The 17,108-nt window shown below is 36.4% G+C and overlaps 1 protein-coding gene across 1 annotated transcript in view; it reads right to left on the reverse strand.

Annotated features, from left to right (window-relative positions):
• Positions 1 to 213: 213 nt before the first annotated feature.
• Positions 214 to 17,108, reverse strand: part of NCAPG (non-SMC condensin I complex subunit G) — a 28,322-nt gene continuing 11,427 nt past the window's right edge. The window contains exons 9-21 of the mRNA XM_010162879.1: positions 16,379 to 16,502; positions 14,951 to 15,040; positions 14,627 to 14,806; positions 14,058 to 14,168; positions 11,791 to 11,910; positions 10,086 to 10,283; positions 9,578 to 9,759; positions 6,145 to 6,319; positions 5,571 to 5,732; positions 4,393 to 4,564; positions 1,752 to 1,844; positions 1,209 to 1,287; positions 214 to 340 (exon numbers count right to left, since the gene is read on the reverse strand). Coding sequence (XP_010161181.1) covers positions 214 to 340; positions 1,209 to 1,287; positions 1,752 to 1,844; positions 4,393 to 4,564; positions 5,571 to 5,732; positions 6,145 to 6,319; positions 9,578 to 9,759; positions 10,086 to 10,283; positions 11,791 to 11,910; positions 14,058 to 14,168; positions 14,627 to 14,806; positions 14,951 to 15,040; positions 16,379 to 16,502 — 1,813 coding nt within the window. The remainder of the gene's footprint in view (positions 341 to 1,208; positions 1,288 to 1,751; positions 1,845 to 4,392; positions 4,565 to 5,570; positions 5,733 to 6,144; positions 6,320 to 9,577; positions 9,760 to 10,085; positions 10,284 to 11,790; positions 11,911 to 14,057; positions 14,169 to 14,626; positions 14,807 to 14,950; positions 15,041 to 16,378; positions 16,503 to 17,108) is intronic.

The raw sequence follows: 17,108 nt of genomic DNA on the forward strand, positions 1-17,108 counted from the left end.
TCTTTTTATTACATGAATGATGGACTTTTATATCGGGGAAAATAATCAAAAGCATTATTTAAAAAAAAGTTAAAAGTTCCTAGAAAAATCTAGAATTATAAATGATCATAATGTAAAAAGAGTTAAATATGACTAACAACAAAACAAATCTTAATTTTAAAGCCTTATGTTAACTACCAGCATGAGCAAAGGACACTTTCTCTCCTTTTGTCTTCATTCATCTGCTTCCCTATCCAGAAGTCTTGAAAGATTCATTCTTGTTTTTTCAAGTGCCACTGTTTTTGCTCGTCTTGAAGGCCTTGAACTTGACATTGGGACCGATTCTGGTATTTCATCACCACTGAAATGTAAAATATTTTAAAGTAAGACCAAGAAGACTAAGCAAACTGAAGAGTTTTTATATTAACAAACTTGAAACATGGTCTTAAAAAGCAAAAGTACTTCTTGCCAATTATAAACTTTTTATTTTTTTGAGAAGAATGTTTTAATGTTTTCCAAGTGATACAGCAGCATCAGTTAAGATAACCAAGTGTTAGCAGTTGCAAAATAAGCAAAACCCCTAAAAGATAGGTGGTATTTCAAAGCAAACACACCAAACAGGCAAACAGGAGTGACTGACCCTGGTCACCCTCAAGTCCGTGGATTACCTGCTTGAGAAAGCGTGAGCACAGCTGAAAATTACAAAGATAATGTTGTTTTAATGCTTATATCCTACAAGATCATAAGGGGAAAATGCACTGTGTATACTCACTTATCAGTCATTTCTAGAAGCTTAGCAACTACGTGTTGAAAACCAAATAACAAAAATGTGGAGGGGAAAAAAGAATTTAAATAAAAAAAATTAAAAACTGATTCCTCCACAGATTAGTTATTAAAAAAGCAGAAAAAGTGATTGGAAGAAGAGTAATAATGTAAGCCAAAAATCTAACTTTTGTTGGCTAGAACATATATTAACTCTACAGACAAAAAGGTATGTTAAAAAAAAAAAATTACAAGCTCTTAGATAATGATAATAAAATGTGAAGCTGTCAAAACTGCTATTGTTTCAAAAGTACCAGTTCAAAGAATTTTTTTTTTTTTGTAAACATTTATCTGTGCATTAGGAATGGAAGATATTAAAGATGAAGGTTTTGGGAAAGAAAAACATTTGAATTAAATTTCCTTGCTAGAATAGACAGGATTTTGATGGTGGAGAGAAAAGGATTTACCTTTCACTACTGCATTTTACAGTTGTGCCAGTTTTTCTTCTGCTCACAGACCTCACTTCTGCTGCTGCTTTTCGTTGCCCTGAATATAAGCAAAAGTCTCTTTTCATACCATAATACCATTTTTTTTTCTTAAACTAGTTTTGTATCTTTCTTCAGTATTTGATACTGCATTGAAACATACAAATATGCATTCACCACAGACAGAATGTGGTGTAAAAACAAAACTAACAAGAAAAAACCCACAATGTACCACTTCTCCCACAAGCAAACACCTCTACATTACTGTAAATGACTGTGGCCAAATTATCTTGAAATCCTATAGACAGATTATTTTTTTTTCCTCTTTTAAATCTGTGTCATTGGGAGAGGCTGATAGCACAAAAATTCCCACAAAAGAGACTATTTCAATCTTAACAAATACAATTTTAAAAACCACAACAAAATATGAAGACTGAATGGTTTTTATAAGTTCACAAAAAAGTTAGTATGAAATTATTTTATTGAAAACAACCAGTAGTGTAGTCAGAAAAAATTAATGCATACCTTTGCCAGGTTTGTTTCTTGTGGATTTCAATTTTCCAGTTGCTTTACTTTTACCTTCATTATCTGGAGTATGAAGAGCACCTTTATTATTTTCTGTTAAACAGAATAGCACACACAGAAGTCATAGATAATCAACTTTTAATTTATCTTAACTACCAGTATTTTAAATTGTCTGTTATATAAAAAAGCCACACAATTTTAACCTCACTTTTTCCTTAAACTAGAAATTAGATAATAAAGCTAGAAGGAAGCTTAAGATGTCACTCAGCTATAACTCTGCCCTAACATGTCAATCACATGTAAACTATTCCTGACAATTGACTGGCCCTTTCCATTGCATCATGAGTCAAGCAAGCGGGATGGAAGACCAGCTGGGCTGGACAGGGAACTAACTCCTCATGCAGCTCAAGAGGAAAAGGAAGTTGCACTATCTCTGGCAGCAAGGTCAGGCTTCGCAGGAAGATTACAGAGCTGTGGTTCATATATGCACAGAGAAGATAGGAAAGGCCAAATCTCAACTAGAGTTGGAACTGGCCAGTGTTGTGCCAGGTAACAAGAAGGGCTTTTTAAAATATGTTAAAAGCAAGAGGACATCTAAAGAAAACATTGGACCAATACTTGTTGAAGATGGTCACCCAGCTAATAGGAATGAAGAAAAAGCAGAGGCATTCACTGCTTTTTTTGCCTCAGTCTTCAATAGTCGTGTACCCAGGACTACAAGTTTGGGAAGTGACTTTCCATTTGAGGACACTGAAAATATAAGGGACCAGTTTTATCAGCTGAATGTCCATGAGCTGAACATGAACCAGCAGTGTGCCCAGGTGGCCAAGAAGGCCAATGACATCCTGGCCTGTATCAGAAACAGCATGGCCAGCAGGACCAGGGACGCCATCCTTCCACTGTGCTCAGCACTGGTGAGGCTGCACCTCGAGCACTGTGTTCAGTTTTGGGCCCCTCACTACAAGAAGGACATGGAGGTGCTGAAGAGTGTCCACAGAAGGGCAACGAAGCTGGTGAAGGGTCTGAACCACAAGCCTCAGGAGGAGCGGCTGAGGGAACTGGGGTTGTTTAGTCTGGAGAAGAGGAGGCTGAAGGGAGACCTTGTTGCTCTCTACAGCTTCCTGAGGAGGGGAAGTGTAGAGGGAGGTGCTGATCTCTTCTTCCTGGGATCCAGAAACAGGATGCATGGGAATGGTTCAAAGCTGTGCCAGGGGAGGCTCAGACTGGACATGAGGAAGCATTTCTTTACTGAGAGGGGAGTCAAACACAGGAACAGGCTTCCTAGAGAGGTGGTCGATGCCGCAAGCCTGTCAGTGTTTAAGAGATGTTTGGACAATGCCCTTAATAATGTGCTCAGCCCTGAAGTGGTCAGGCAGTTGGTCTAGATGATTGTTGTAGATCTTTTCCAACTGGAATATTCTATTCTAGTCTTAAAATCTCTATCAGTTTTAGAAAATCTTGCTTCAGCAATATCTGTTATTGCTAGGGAGCTTTTTTCTTAACATTAAAGCTAAGTCTCCTTTGCAGCAATCTCCTGTTGTGCTTTTTGCTCACAGCTATCATTTAGAATTTTACAAATTTACAAATTTGAAGTAGTAAATGTTGCGTTATTTTTAATGATCCCAAATGTATCTGGGGAGGGGTTGGAGAGGGGAAGGGATCAATGCTTTTCCCCCACAGCCTCCTTTTAAAAAGTGCTGAAAAATCCTTCCATGAGAAATTCATACCAAGAAGTATTATCAGATCTTAGTAGAAAATAGTACAGTTATTTTCGCAAGAGCATACTTCCAGCTCCCCATCCAATAAATATTTGAAGATATAAACATAGAAGATATAAGAAATTAAAGTATTTGACACTTCCAGAAACAACAGATTAAATCCCTGAAATAATCCACTAGAAAATATAAACAAATAATTTAAAAGAATTTTAAAAGAAAACATACTCTGCTTAAAACGGCTGCAGGTCAATAGCTTTGCTTTACTGCTGCAAAGCAAACCTAAACAAGTTTCATCCAACTGCTTTGCTGCTGAAAAACATTAGAATTCCTGTGCCACCAGCACAAGGTATGCTGCTGAGGCACATGCAGCTCTATAAGCTGTGCAGGCAGTGGGAAGTCTTCCAGCTATTTCCACTTCAAGCTCTTAAACAGTAATAAATACAAATCTGGCTCCAATATATGAGCTCGTAACAAGGACAGACTGGTGGCAACACTAAAGATATCTGTACACTGCTGTAGTACAGCCTGCAAGAAGCACAGGCATGGTGACTTCAAAGTCTAAAAACCACCCACAAAGTACCTGTTTCCTCCTCTGATTTAGCAAAGTTAGTTAGTCAGCACTAGTATTTAGCAGGCACATGAGTGTGCAGAGCAGAGCTTAAGATTCGAAATACAGCACTGGTTATACTACAGTAATATGGAGAATAAGAAAACACAGGATATGCTCAAAAAGCAATAAAAAATGGAAAATACGTCAGTGCAAATATTTTAACCTGTATGCATATTTACTAGATGTTAACTTTTCCCATTTTTTCAAAAAGTAGATTAATTTAATGGAGGAAAACTAAAACTTATTTTCATACACATCTAAACAAGTCACCCAGTTGTGCACCTGCTACTAAACCACACCTCTCCTGAATTACCTTCTTCATTTTGAACAGTATCTTCAGCTAATGTGATGTCAGCTTCTTGGGTCCTTTCAGAGAGGCCTGTTTCCTCAGTCCTTTCAGAGTGGTCTTTGCCCACATTAGGATCTTTGGTCAAGTTCATCTTTATCTTCTCAATAGCTCTTTGACACAGTTTATCTTTCACTTTCTGGAGAAGAAAAAATTAATGTCAAGTTCTACTTAATTTTACAACTATTTATTTTATCAAATTTCCACACTAATAGGATTAGTTAAATTTACTGTACAAAGGATACAATGTGTGACATGAAGATGATCAGTCAAGCTGAAAGAAGAAACACATTCTCCATCATCAGGCACTGAAACCCCAAAATACAGTTGGTTTTTTTTAAAGGAAACCTTAAAAAACATTAAAGTGACTGCACCTTTCCAGCTGAGTCCTGCAGCATAGCTGCCTCTAGATGATATGCCCATAGTGGATCCACATTCTTTTCAACATTTCTATACACCATTGTCTTCCTCTGCCACTCTCCTCAATTTTAGTTTTTCCATATGAATACAAGCATCAATATAAAAATGTTCACATCACTCTTGTCATCCCCTCCCACTTTATCTTAAACCAAGCACCCTTTTCATCTTGCCTTATCATTTTACAGTTATGTTGTAAGACCAGGTGTAAAATTTCAGCTGTTAATATTTAAAGATAATCCATCCAAACTGTAGAAGACTTAACACTGAATTTTATTTTAATGTAAAAATAATTAACTACACCACAGTTATCAAAAGAACTTACTGTACTGACATCTATCAAGTTGGGCACACCGTTTCACACTGGTTTTACTATCTACAGTAGCTGAAATATGGAAGTTATACAGTGATAGCTAGGTAAATTATACAGTGATATCAGCTCAGATTTTTGTAAGTGACTCATCAAAAATTGATTTTCAAAGACTGATTAAAAGAGAAATTCCAGTCACATTGGCATAGTAAACAAAAGGCATTTCATTTTTAAGCGTATCAGAATATTAGGCCAGGTTGGGTGGGGCTCTGAGCAATCTGATCTAGTTGAAGATGCCCCTGCTCACTGCAGGGGAGTTGGGCTAGATGACCTTCCAAGGTCCCTCCCAACCCAAACCATTCTATGATATTAGATCACTATGATTAACAAAGTAAGAACCATGTTATTTATGTACTACCTCTAGAATCTCATTGAGCAGAACCAGAAGATTCTCTGTAGAAGAACTACTGAGTTCCAGTGAATTTAAAGCCTTTGCATAAATACGAACATCTGGTGCAGTTGGGTCCATCAAGATTTCATTGCAAATTTTCATTGCTAAACTATCATGCACTGTTAAGTCCTGTAAAAGAAAGAAATCAGATATTGGAAACTTCACTGAGAACTATTTCCAGAAGACAGCAATGAGATCATTGATTTAAGCAGCCAATGACTAATTTTACATAGTAAACACTTTCTTAAAATGCAGTATCTTGAGCACATACACCAACTGATTTGTTGGTGCCAATATAGACAATTAGGCATGGTGCAAGTTCCTACTAGCATTTTTTAATTGTAAGAAGGAGAGGAACTGGGGGGGCAGCGGTGAGCAGAGGTCAAGCTAAAAGATTTCACTACCTGAAAAGTCACTCATTTAATCCAGCTTCTGACACTAGGAATCTTAGAGAGGCCCAGACAGATAGCAGTAAGTGAAGGGGGTCAGTTCTTAATCTCTAGACACAAATACTGCTTTTCACCAGTTTAACAGCCTGTACCTGATAGTCCTGAGACTTTTTAAACTGAGGTTTTAGTCCACTTGGTCTGGTGAGGTCCACTAACAGTTCAGAAACATTACTGATATCTATTTCAGCCAAAGGTGAAGTTGCAGGAGCATTTAACAGTGTTTGCAGAGTTGGAAGATAAGCTTCTTCAAAGCATTCCTGGTTAGACCTGTTTGAATTGAATCAAACATTAGAAGCATAATGAGACAAAATTAAACCTTCATTCACCCCTAAACTCCCTATGATCAACGTTCACAGACTCATTGTGTCCAATTCCGGAGCCCCCAACACAAGAAAGACACGGACCGGTCAGAACGAGTCCAGAGGAGGCCACGAGGATGATCCGAGGGCTGGAGCACCTCTCCAATGAGGACAGGCTGAGAGAGTTGGGGCTGTTCAGCCTGGAGAAGTCGGCAGGGAGACCTTATAGCAGCCTTCCAGTACCTGAAGGGGCTACAAGAAAGCTGGAGAGGGTCTTTTTACAGAGGCAGGTAGTGATAGAACAAGGGGAAATGGGTTTAAGCTGAAAGAGGGGAGGGTTAGATTAGATATTAGGAAGAAATTCTTCACTGTGAGGGTGGTCAGACACTGGCACAGGTTGCCCAGAGAAGTTGTGGATGCCTCCTCCCTGGAAGTGTTCAAGGCCAGGTTGGATGAGGCTTTGAGCAACCTGGTCTAGTGGAAGGTGTCCCTGCTGATGGCAGGGGAGTTGGAACTAGATGATCTTTAAGATCCCTTCCAACCCAGACCATTCTATGATTCTATGATTACAATACATCAAGTCAAAGCAAAGTGGGAGCAGCCATTTTGGTAGAAACAGCCAGCAGGACTAAGACATCAAAATTGCTTCACAGAACCAATCTCTTTTCAGTTTTAGCACATAGTATTTCAAGTAAGTTTTAAGTAACACTTCCTGCCTCTGTACAGTTTGGAAGTTCATCCTTACTACTGAAAACCTAACTGATCTATACAGACATATTCTCTCTTAAGGGACAGAAATAAATTTCTCTAAATCTTTTATTTAGATTAATCTGTCTTCTGCTCATTCCTCCTTCCTGCCAGCGTTTTTCTTTGGGGATACTTCTCATTGTGGAAGAAAGCAAGGAAGCCTGGCAAAAAATGCAGTGGTTAACAAGATTTCTTTGGAAGAAATACTTGCACTTGCTTTTCTCAGAAGAGTTAATAGCTCCTGCCAAGCAAGCCTAAAAATCATGTTACACTTGGTCCTGCAGCAAGTCATCTAAAAGTGTAGTTCCACAAGACAAGTCAAAACAATTTAAAAGGCAACACTGAAAAAGTACAAGGTACTAGTTGGTGAAGTAAAGCCTTGTTGTTTCTGATACTTGTTAACCTCCTATTTGAACCCAAATAAAATACAGGAGAAAACTAAGTAAATAATTTCAAAAAAGTAGATTGTTTACTGCTGAATTATTGAGCCAAATCAGCTGACCAAAAAACCTTTTCAACATTAAAACTGGGGCAAGAAAGCATGGAAACAAGAACTCTCCCTTTCAGCAGCTTTAAGGCTTTAGATTGGCTCAAGTGTATCTGAAGTATCATTCAGATTATTTCCTGTAAATTAAAAATAAATAAGGTCTAGTAGCAGCATACAGGCACAAGGCAGAACTTTCTCCTCTTAGGTTGCCAGAGAGTGTATTACTTTTTAGAAAATCCCATGAATAAGAATTGTTCACTGGTTAGAGGATCCTGTCCCTGTTATTAGCATGCCATGCCACGCTACTGACACGGCAGAGTATTTATAGAAGTCAGCATCAACATTTCCCCCCCCTCATACAGAGTTCAAATATTTAATTTTAACAAGTAAGTCTCTTGATTATATCTGTGACCAGATGGAGAGGTTAACAGAGCAACAGCCAGAAAACAAATGGAATTTTAAAATTCGGTGAGAGATCAGCACCAAAACTAGGTATGAACCTCAGCCAAATCTCATTCATTACCTGAGTTTTCTTCTTCTGAATGGCAACTTTGCAGGCTGTTCTGAATTACACATGGTAATTAATAACTCTCTTCTGAAAATCCAGTACTGGTAACCAAAGACACTCCATGATTCATCTTAAAATGAACCGTTTGTGATCCAGAATGCGGATAATGTTTTGAGACAGGAAATTAATGAGATTGATTTGGAATCTCTGTTTAATTAGGAAACAATGAGCCAGACTAAGATTTAGGACTTTTTTCTCCACTGATTTTTCTGATTTTTGCTTAAAGCATACACCATGTTTTTCTTTTCAAGTAAAATATCATCTATGAGGTGCCAGAAGGAGTTGCCTCATTTACAAATGACTTTGAAATACCCAAAATTACTCAAGTGGGCAATCATAAATCATTAGTCATAATAAATACATAAATATATATTTTAAAAAACCCCAAACCAATTAGAGATTCACAGAGTCAGAAGACAACATTCACAGTTAAACTATTTTCCATGTTAAAAGCTTAAACTCATTACTCAATATCAGAGAAACTGGAAGCATATGAAATTAGTTTTTCTGTTACTTATTTCCAAAAATAATTTAAGTATGGGAAAGCTCATTCTGGAGAAGACTGAGTATTCTTCTCTCTCTTTTTTTTTTTTTTTCCCCTCTCTGACAACAGCAAAAATACATTTGTTTGGGTTTTTTTCCCCTCTCCAAACCAACTTCCCTTCAAACTATTCCTCTTAATGTGGCAATTTATAGGTCACAAAAAAATTGTTTACATTTGTTTTGGAAAAATAAATAAGGTAATATATAATATGCCTAAATTAAACCTTAACCATAAAAAAAAGCAGATTAAAACCTCAGCTAGTTCAGACTGGATAAAACTGTTAGCAACAACTGAAAATTAAGTTAAACATTTTTTTCTTTGAGCAAGTAAAAAGTGATTAGAATTACTATTTAAGGTCCTATCCCCTAACATTAGCTCTCTACCTCCTTTGTCCACTACCAAAATAAAGAGGAGACTTTGAACCTGTTTTGAATTTAGAGTGAAGTATTCTTTGTTTAAAAAACAAAACCCAAACTACAGCCAGCCAGCCTGCTGCTTTGATATCTGCTGGGCACCAATTATTTTCTTTTGAAGCACTTTTTAGTGACACTTCAAAGTCTACCTGTAGTGCTCAACAGCATTAATAAGTAAAGCACATCTTTTAAAATTAATCTTTTATTCAGAATCTTGAAGAACAGTTTCAATTATAGGTGTAGGAAAGGAAAGGAAAAAAGTGTAAGGGTAAGAGGGAATTAATGGAAACTTCAGAATAGTCATAGGTTGAGATGACGTATGTCCAAAAGCAATATGCATAGGAGGAGGAACTAGACCTTTCGGTCTAATTTGCCTTTGTGCAATTTCTACTTGTGCAAGATCGAAAAAGGTTCTTAAACTGATAGACCAATGTATATTTTCATATAACAATTTAAAAAGGCCATACCTATTTGCATAAGCAAATAAAGGGAAGAAAACTCCCAGACAGTGTCTAAGCCGAGTATCCTCTTCGGTGACAGGATTATACCACAACAAAACAAGGCGAGAAAGAAGCTTGGCGCTAATCAGCCTCCCAGAGAACATCAGTTTGGCAATGCCTTCTGCAGCTTCTGTCCTGAGTTCTGAAAACTGAAGAAAGAACTGATCATATACAAAACACACCAAACACGGCATTTTTCACTAATACTTTATAATAATAGTCTACATCCTATTTTGCCAAACAATTCTGTACATTCACATATTGGCACCTGCACAGAATTCAAAGCCAGCTCAAGTGTAAGTTAGTCTCTACTACTGACAGAGTTGTGGTCATTTTCCAGGACAGCTATTTTAACATTAAACCATTAACTTCAATTACGCATCATCTAATGTTCACATGCAACCTAAAGGGATAGTAAACTTTCTACAAAATTGTTTTAAAACTAAACTAAGGAAAATTTTATAGTATTTCTTACCTCACTGTCTAAGAAACCAGAAAGAAGCTGCAGGAGGCTGTGAATTGTAGCACTCTCTTCTTCGTCCTCTGTTTCATTTTCTTCCTCACGATTTTCAGTTCTTCTGGCTTTAAATGGCTCAATCCCAAACAGCATTAGTTGATCAAAGATTGCCTTTAAAGCACTGAGCTTTACCTTTATATTATCTATTTGTAAAACCTAGGTTTAATAAGGAAAAAGCATACATCATCTTACCATAGACCACTGATGTTAACATTAAATATAATAAGATTTGCTTTAATAAGATTAAATAATTTGGGAAATTTTTTATAATACTTAGGAAAAATTTCAGACTTTAGTAAGGTGTGATATAAGTAATCTGTGCAATTTCCATTACATAAAATCAATTGAATTTCACTCACAGAATGAGCATGCATGTGTGAGATGTAACTTTATTGTTCAACTTCTAAAAAGACACTGGACAAACAGAAAGTCTGTTTGCCTGCAGTAGCTCCATAGTGCTAAGCACTACAGAAAAAATAAAACAATCCTTGCTTTGAAATACCGTATAGCTTAGTTACAATAAACAGCATGTAAAAAGACAGCAGGGAGCAAGACAGTCATAAAAGTCAAAATTGCATAGGTTACTATATGTATTATAGTCCAAATTAACATTCAAATAAAAGCAAACATAGTCAGTTAGCCCAGAGATCCTAGAGGTGTTTAACCCAACACCTTGTTTTTGACGGCAGCCTACGCAAAGAGTATGGGGTTCAGTACCTACAGAAATTAATTACTTAAGTCTAAACACTGAACTGCTAAAGCAACTGAAATCCTCCCCAGACAAACTGATTTTTAATGAGACACACTCAAAGGCAGATTAAAAACAGCAAGATTTGCTAAGTTTTTAGGAATCCAAAGTTCTCCTGCTACAGTTACCAACAGCTCTATCACCTTGTCTGAGCCGAGCATACAATCTCAATGCCTGCTGTCAGTTCTCCCGAATGTGTACACGTTCTTAATAAAGCACGACGGCCACCTACACTCCCCTCAAAGCCAGGGTCTGGAGAGTTAACAACAGTGTCATCTTTTAGATAATTCGGTCAGTATCAGAACATTTACCACAAAGGTAGATGTGGGTATAATGGCACCCAGCATGTTCCATATCATTGACCTTTGCCCATGCTATCATTTGTTGATTTGAATATTGCTTTATCCTCTAATTAACAACTCTTACTTAATCCATGCAAAATTAATAATTCAGAAGTTACATTGGATATACAACATCACAGGTACATATGTAACAGAAACGTAAAGAGAATCACAAGTCACATTTTTAGTTTGTTTCCCCAAGGCAGGCAGGCTTACAGAATCCTACAGCTTCTCTTTTCTGTGTCGTACTAACATAAATACAGAACTGATTTCACCCAGATTTAGAAGAAAGTGTGACCTTACAGATAAATAATTCCTACAAACTTTCAAGACAACAGGTGACCTTACAAAGGAAAGGCATACTACTACCAAGATGCAATATAAGCTTGAGTATTATTAGACACGAGAAAAATCTACATGAAACCACACTCTCCAGATCCAGATCTTTAGGAAATCAGGAATCACTGGTTCTCAAATAATATTAACCATGCAGAACAGCTTGTTATAGCTACAAGACTAGTTTTATTCACTAGGTCACACAGATCATCCTTCCATTTCCCATCTGACATTTTACCTGTAACAGCAACGCAAGCTGTTGTCGGGCAAATTCTTTGTTCTGAAGGGCACAGCAACCCAAACACAGAACTGCCATATTTCTCACAGCTGGATGGACATTAGTTATGCCAGGAAGTATCTGGAAACAATAATGTTAGACTTTACAGTTGAAATACATACACTGAAAATAAAAAAACTGACTACTAAAATGTGCTTACCCTGAAACTAAAAATAATTTTGTTTGATACAGGACTGGGAAGTAGTAACTACTAAATACCCTGTTTATCTAAATCTTATTGAGTATGCTGTTTGAAATCAGCAATAAAATACTAGCAAAAATAACAAGTGTTTTGCTTTCTGTGTTTTTAATACATAGTTGTTTTCAAACAAAATTAAGTTGACCACTTATTCTGAGATAATAACAAACAAAGAACACACAGCAACAAACCTACACATTTCTTCATAAAAAGACATCAGCATTCCAACCCAGTTCCAAGTTGCAAAGTACAGATGCCACTTTCATGTAGTTGGAATAGTTTTGAGAAGACAATGGCAAAAATCCACACAAAAGAAAATCCACACTAGATACATGGTGAACACTACAATGGGATAATTCTATATTTTTGCATTTACTAAAGACTTCAAGTTTAAACAGCCACAAATAAGATATCCCAAATCATGTAATATGTGAAAATCTAGCAGGAACAACAATATGAAAGCAGGATCTTAGAGAAAGAAAAGTGGGACAAACACAAATATGAAAATTAAAGAAAGACCTAATGAAAACAAAAACATTTCTAGGGGACACTGATTAGGACACTAATCAACACTAATTAGGTTTTCTAAGAATACTGCTATACATCTGCAAGAAATCAGGTGTGGTTCCACTACATTTGAACTAATCTAAATTGATGTTCCAATTTTCTTTGCAGTTCGAATTCTAAGAATGCCCATACTGAGTCAAGTCATCTAGACTTTTTATCAAAAAACATCAAAACCGAATTCCTGTGAAGTATTACATAAACAGACTAAGTAGGTCCTTCCCAAGAATTCTTGTCAAGGTCCCAGCAATTTACAGCTGAGACACAGCAGAGCTGGGAGGCTATTCCTATCTACCTCATCATTCCATAACATTTTTTTTTTTCTTGAACCTTTGAAATTTTTGCAAGTGTTCACCATGCAGACATCCTGCAACAAGGAATTCCACAGTTACATATTATGGCAAGAAACAACTCATTTAATTTGTTTTGAGCTTGCTAGTTTCTAGCTTTATGGGGTGATCAACCAATCTTTATTCACATTTTCCATCACACTCGCATCTTATGACTTCTGCCCTCTCCCAGACCCCATTCCTGAGCCCTCTCTTTTCCAGGTTACAAAGAGGTAACCTACTGAGTCATTCTTCATACAGAAGCCATTCCATACTTTGCCTTGCTGCCCTTCTCTTGACCACTTCCAATTCAAATATAAACTTCCTACATAGATGGGAAAGAATTGTAGAGAGTATTCAGATGTGGGTGCATCATGTATTCATACAATAGCATATTAAGTTTTTTCCATTTTGTTTGCACACTTAATAACAGTTAAAAGTCCGTGATACTTGGAAATGTTCATCTTAAAATCCATACTCTTCACAGTGAAAACTAGGAAGTATATCTTCTAGACTATAAGAGGCTTATAATGCCACTGCCTTATTTTTCAATACAAAAATGTTTTTGCTCTTCAAAGGTGCTAAGAAAACAGAGTAGGGTTGCGGGGGGAATCCCCCCCAACATCTTTTTTTGTACATGGAAGGGATGAAAGAAAGGTCTATATGAGTTCCAGTCTCTCTTAGATGAAAAGCTCTGACTAGCTTAAAAAAACAAAACAAAACAGAAAACCCAAACCCTTGAAGTTCTCTAATAGAGATCTCATACCTTTGGCTGATAGAAAATCCAAGTAATTAAAGTACAAGCAAGGGTGGCAAGCAGATGCCCAAGCACCACACTTGGCACAGTATAACTCAGCCCTGTCCAACACTCATACATTAGTCAAATACTTACCATATTCTTGTTTTATTTCAGTATCTGTCTGCCACAACCAGTTCTAGCACTGGAGCTCAGAACAGTGTCTCTGGACTGCACCTCCAAGACACTAGGTTCTAGGAAGGCTTAAAAGCACCAGCACAGCACTACAGATACAGCAAAGTGATTGTGAAACAATCACAAACCATCTTACCAGCACCTAAGGGTCAGCTATGATTTATCAATTTTTATTACAATATAAACAGTATTTATTCCTACATACCAGAGATTCAATGATTTCATTAATGGTTGGACCAATTCCTTTAGAAAGGGACATGATCTTCAGAAGCTCATAACACATCATCAGACACTTCAACAGTGTTTCAGGATCATTCTTCAAGTGGGTCAGGGAGAAGAAAAAAAGGTTATTAATACAAATGGTGACTGTGATAAGGAGAACAGAGGCATTAATCATAATTTTTCCCTACCTAAATAAACATCTCCCATCCCCTACACATTTGTTGTGCAAGAATATTAACCATAATCTGTCTGTTCATTGATGATGAAAAGAGATTCAGGTTCATGTTTTCAGTTAGTTAAGAGTAAAGACAGTAAAAACACGTCCATTCTAGAATTCTTTAGTTACTCAAAGACTAAAGAGCAGTTTAACTGCAATCCATTTTTTGCTAGAGAATACTATCAGTTTCTATACATGCAGAAGAAGAATACCAATACCAGAAATGTTCTTGTAAAAATTTAGATGATGCAAGGCCAAACTACACTTTCTTTTAAAGCTACGAGTAAACACCAGAACACAACGAGCACTTAGGAATACTGGAAGGCAACACAGACCTTCTCCACACGCATTTCTTTAATTTCAGGTTGCTCTGCTTCTTTTATCAGATCATTTTTTGTTTGTTCCAACTCAGTTATTTTCTCTTTTAATACTGATGCTGTGTTAAAATCCTGAAGAGTAATGCATTGTTCCAAAGCTTCTTTTGCTTCAAAAAGTTTCACTTTTATTTCAGCCAACTGAAATACAAAGTAAAGAGAAAATCAATAATACCATAACGTTCATAGTATTACCAACAATACAGTATTGACACTGCTAGATAAAACTCTTATTAGATAGATATGCTTAAAGAATATTGTTCTTGTTAACTAAAATCTGCTTACCTTCAGCTCCCGCTTTCTTATTTCAGCAACATCAACAGGCTGGTCGAGTGAAACAATTGGTTCACGAACTTCTGATATAATTTCTGCAATCTGTCGTTACAAACAGTATATTAGTGCCATGAATTTCAGCTCAGATGTAAGATACTAAGCATTTAACTTTTCCAAACTTAAAATACCGTCCTTCTGAAGAAGTATTGAACATCTGTGCAGTTTTCCTTAACAGCTAGTTCACTGCAAATAAATCCTCAATTTGACAGTACATAGTTGAATCATGAAAACCTAGCATCTTCTACCACTGAGCTAGGTAAGCAAGAAAATAGAAGACTCTATATCCACGAGTAAGTTAAGCAGTTTCTATGCCAACAGTTCACATCTCCTCTAGGGCTGAACACATACTTTAAAAAAGAATTACCAGTAATAAGTAAGGTTTTTCATCTGTTACTGCTTCAATCAGAACACAACCAAAAACACTATCATTTAAAGGTCTATTATCTACCATATGTAGTATAAGGAGTCATATAAGTAATTTAATTTCAAGCCAAATACAGGCATAGAAATAGAAGAACCAGGCTGAGTGTTTTTCAGTTGGTTAGGAGTTTTCTTTAAAGTCAGACCCATTACGTTAATAAATAATTAGATGAAACATAAGAAAAAACAAAGGCTGAATGAGACAGGATAGTCTTAACTTGATTTCTCTTGCATCAGATCACCTCAGTTTAACTTCCTCCCAAGCTGTACCCAAATCAACAGAATGTATTGAATCAGTGTATGACACTAGAAGAACAGAAATGCACACATTTACTATTACTATTGTACTGTGGTGCTAAGATTACCATAGTTTTTCCACCGTAATCTTGTAACAAAGCTATTTCCTAGCTTTACCCACTGGACTGAGGTTTTCCAAAAGTGGTCTCTGTCCTCAAGTCCAGGGTTCATTTAAAATATTTGAGCAAAATCAAGGGTCCATTTTTTAGGATTCAAGTTTAAATAACTATGCTGCATATAAAGACTCTACTATATAAAACACTTTTCTTATAAGGGCTTTTAGTACCCATCTCAGCTAAAAGGAGGGAAGAGAAATCTGAAACCTGGAAATGTACATTATCCTCACTTTGAATGTTCTCATCAAAACTGTCTGGATCCAATATGACAAAGGATTTTAAAACAGGCTGTCTAAATATATTACTTTCCTAACTGGAGGATTACATTTACAGCACCAGCCAAATACTCCAAAGATCTTTTACCAGACTGCAGCTATGCTAATAAATAAATAAACAAATAAATGGAGAAAAGGGGGAAACACATAAATGCTTTTCCAAACTAAAAATATTTTACTTCTTGATATTTCTATTACAAAGCTTCATAAAGGCTGTTTGATATACAGGGAAAGCAGAGCCTAGAAAACAATCAGCCATTAGAATTACTTACAATTTGAATCCTTCTGTCATCATCCTTAACGATGCTGAGTAATCTTTCTGCCAGCAGAGATATAAGGGCTGTTGAAGTTGCAGGTAGAATGAGAATCTTTTGTAAGGTAACTAACAGATGCTTTCTGCATTAAAGATAAAAAAAAAAAAAAACTCCTCACGCTTATTGAAGAAAATGGAAGACATGAATTAATACTGTACTCACTTTGAGTTAGTGTGATGAAGACTTTATAATATATTATAAAAGAAACTTCTTTATAGCTATATTAACTGCTGAATACTTTTTCTTACTTAGCAATGTTTGTCTTTTCCTGATTTTATCTCACTTCTCTTGATCAGAAAATACTGAATTTTTTAATCAGGAGTAACTACTGTCCAGTGAAAGGTCATACCAGCAGAAAAGACTCAGAGTATCAATACTGTAGAATGCTTTCATAGAAATTACCTGGCTGGAAACTAAAAAAAACCCCACAATTACAAGTTAAACTATCCTGTCAATCTAGCATTACATATATAATGCATTCCACTCACGGTTTGAAATTATTGCTGTGTTTGTACTATCATAACTGCAATTTTTCATAAAATTCCTGTGATAGTATGAACTTCTAAGTGTATTCACTCATATTACTTCACACCAAGTGGCTGTTCAAATTATAGGAATCACTCAGTTAACACAGTCCAATTCAGCTTGGCATCTAAACTTCTAACCTTTTAGGCTTTAGCAGACTGGG

The sequence above is a fragment of the Antrostomus carolinensis genome, unplaced genomic scaffold (assembly GCF_000700745.2).
Source record: "Antrostomus carolinensis isolate BGI_N321 unplaced genomic scaffold, ASM70074v2 scaffold220, whole genome shotgun sequence".
Taxonomy (NCBI): Eukaryota; Metazoa; Chordata; class Aves; order Caprimulgiformes; family Caprimulgidae; genus Antrostomus; species Antrostomus carolinensis.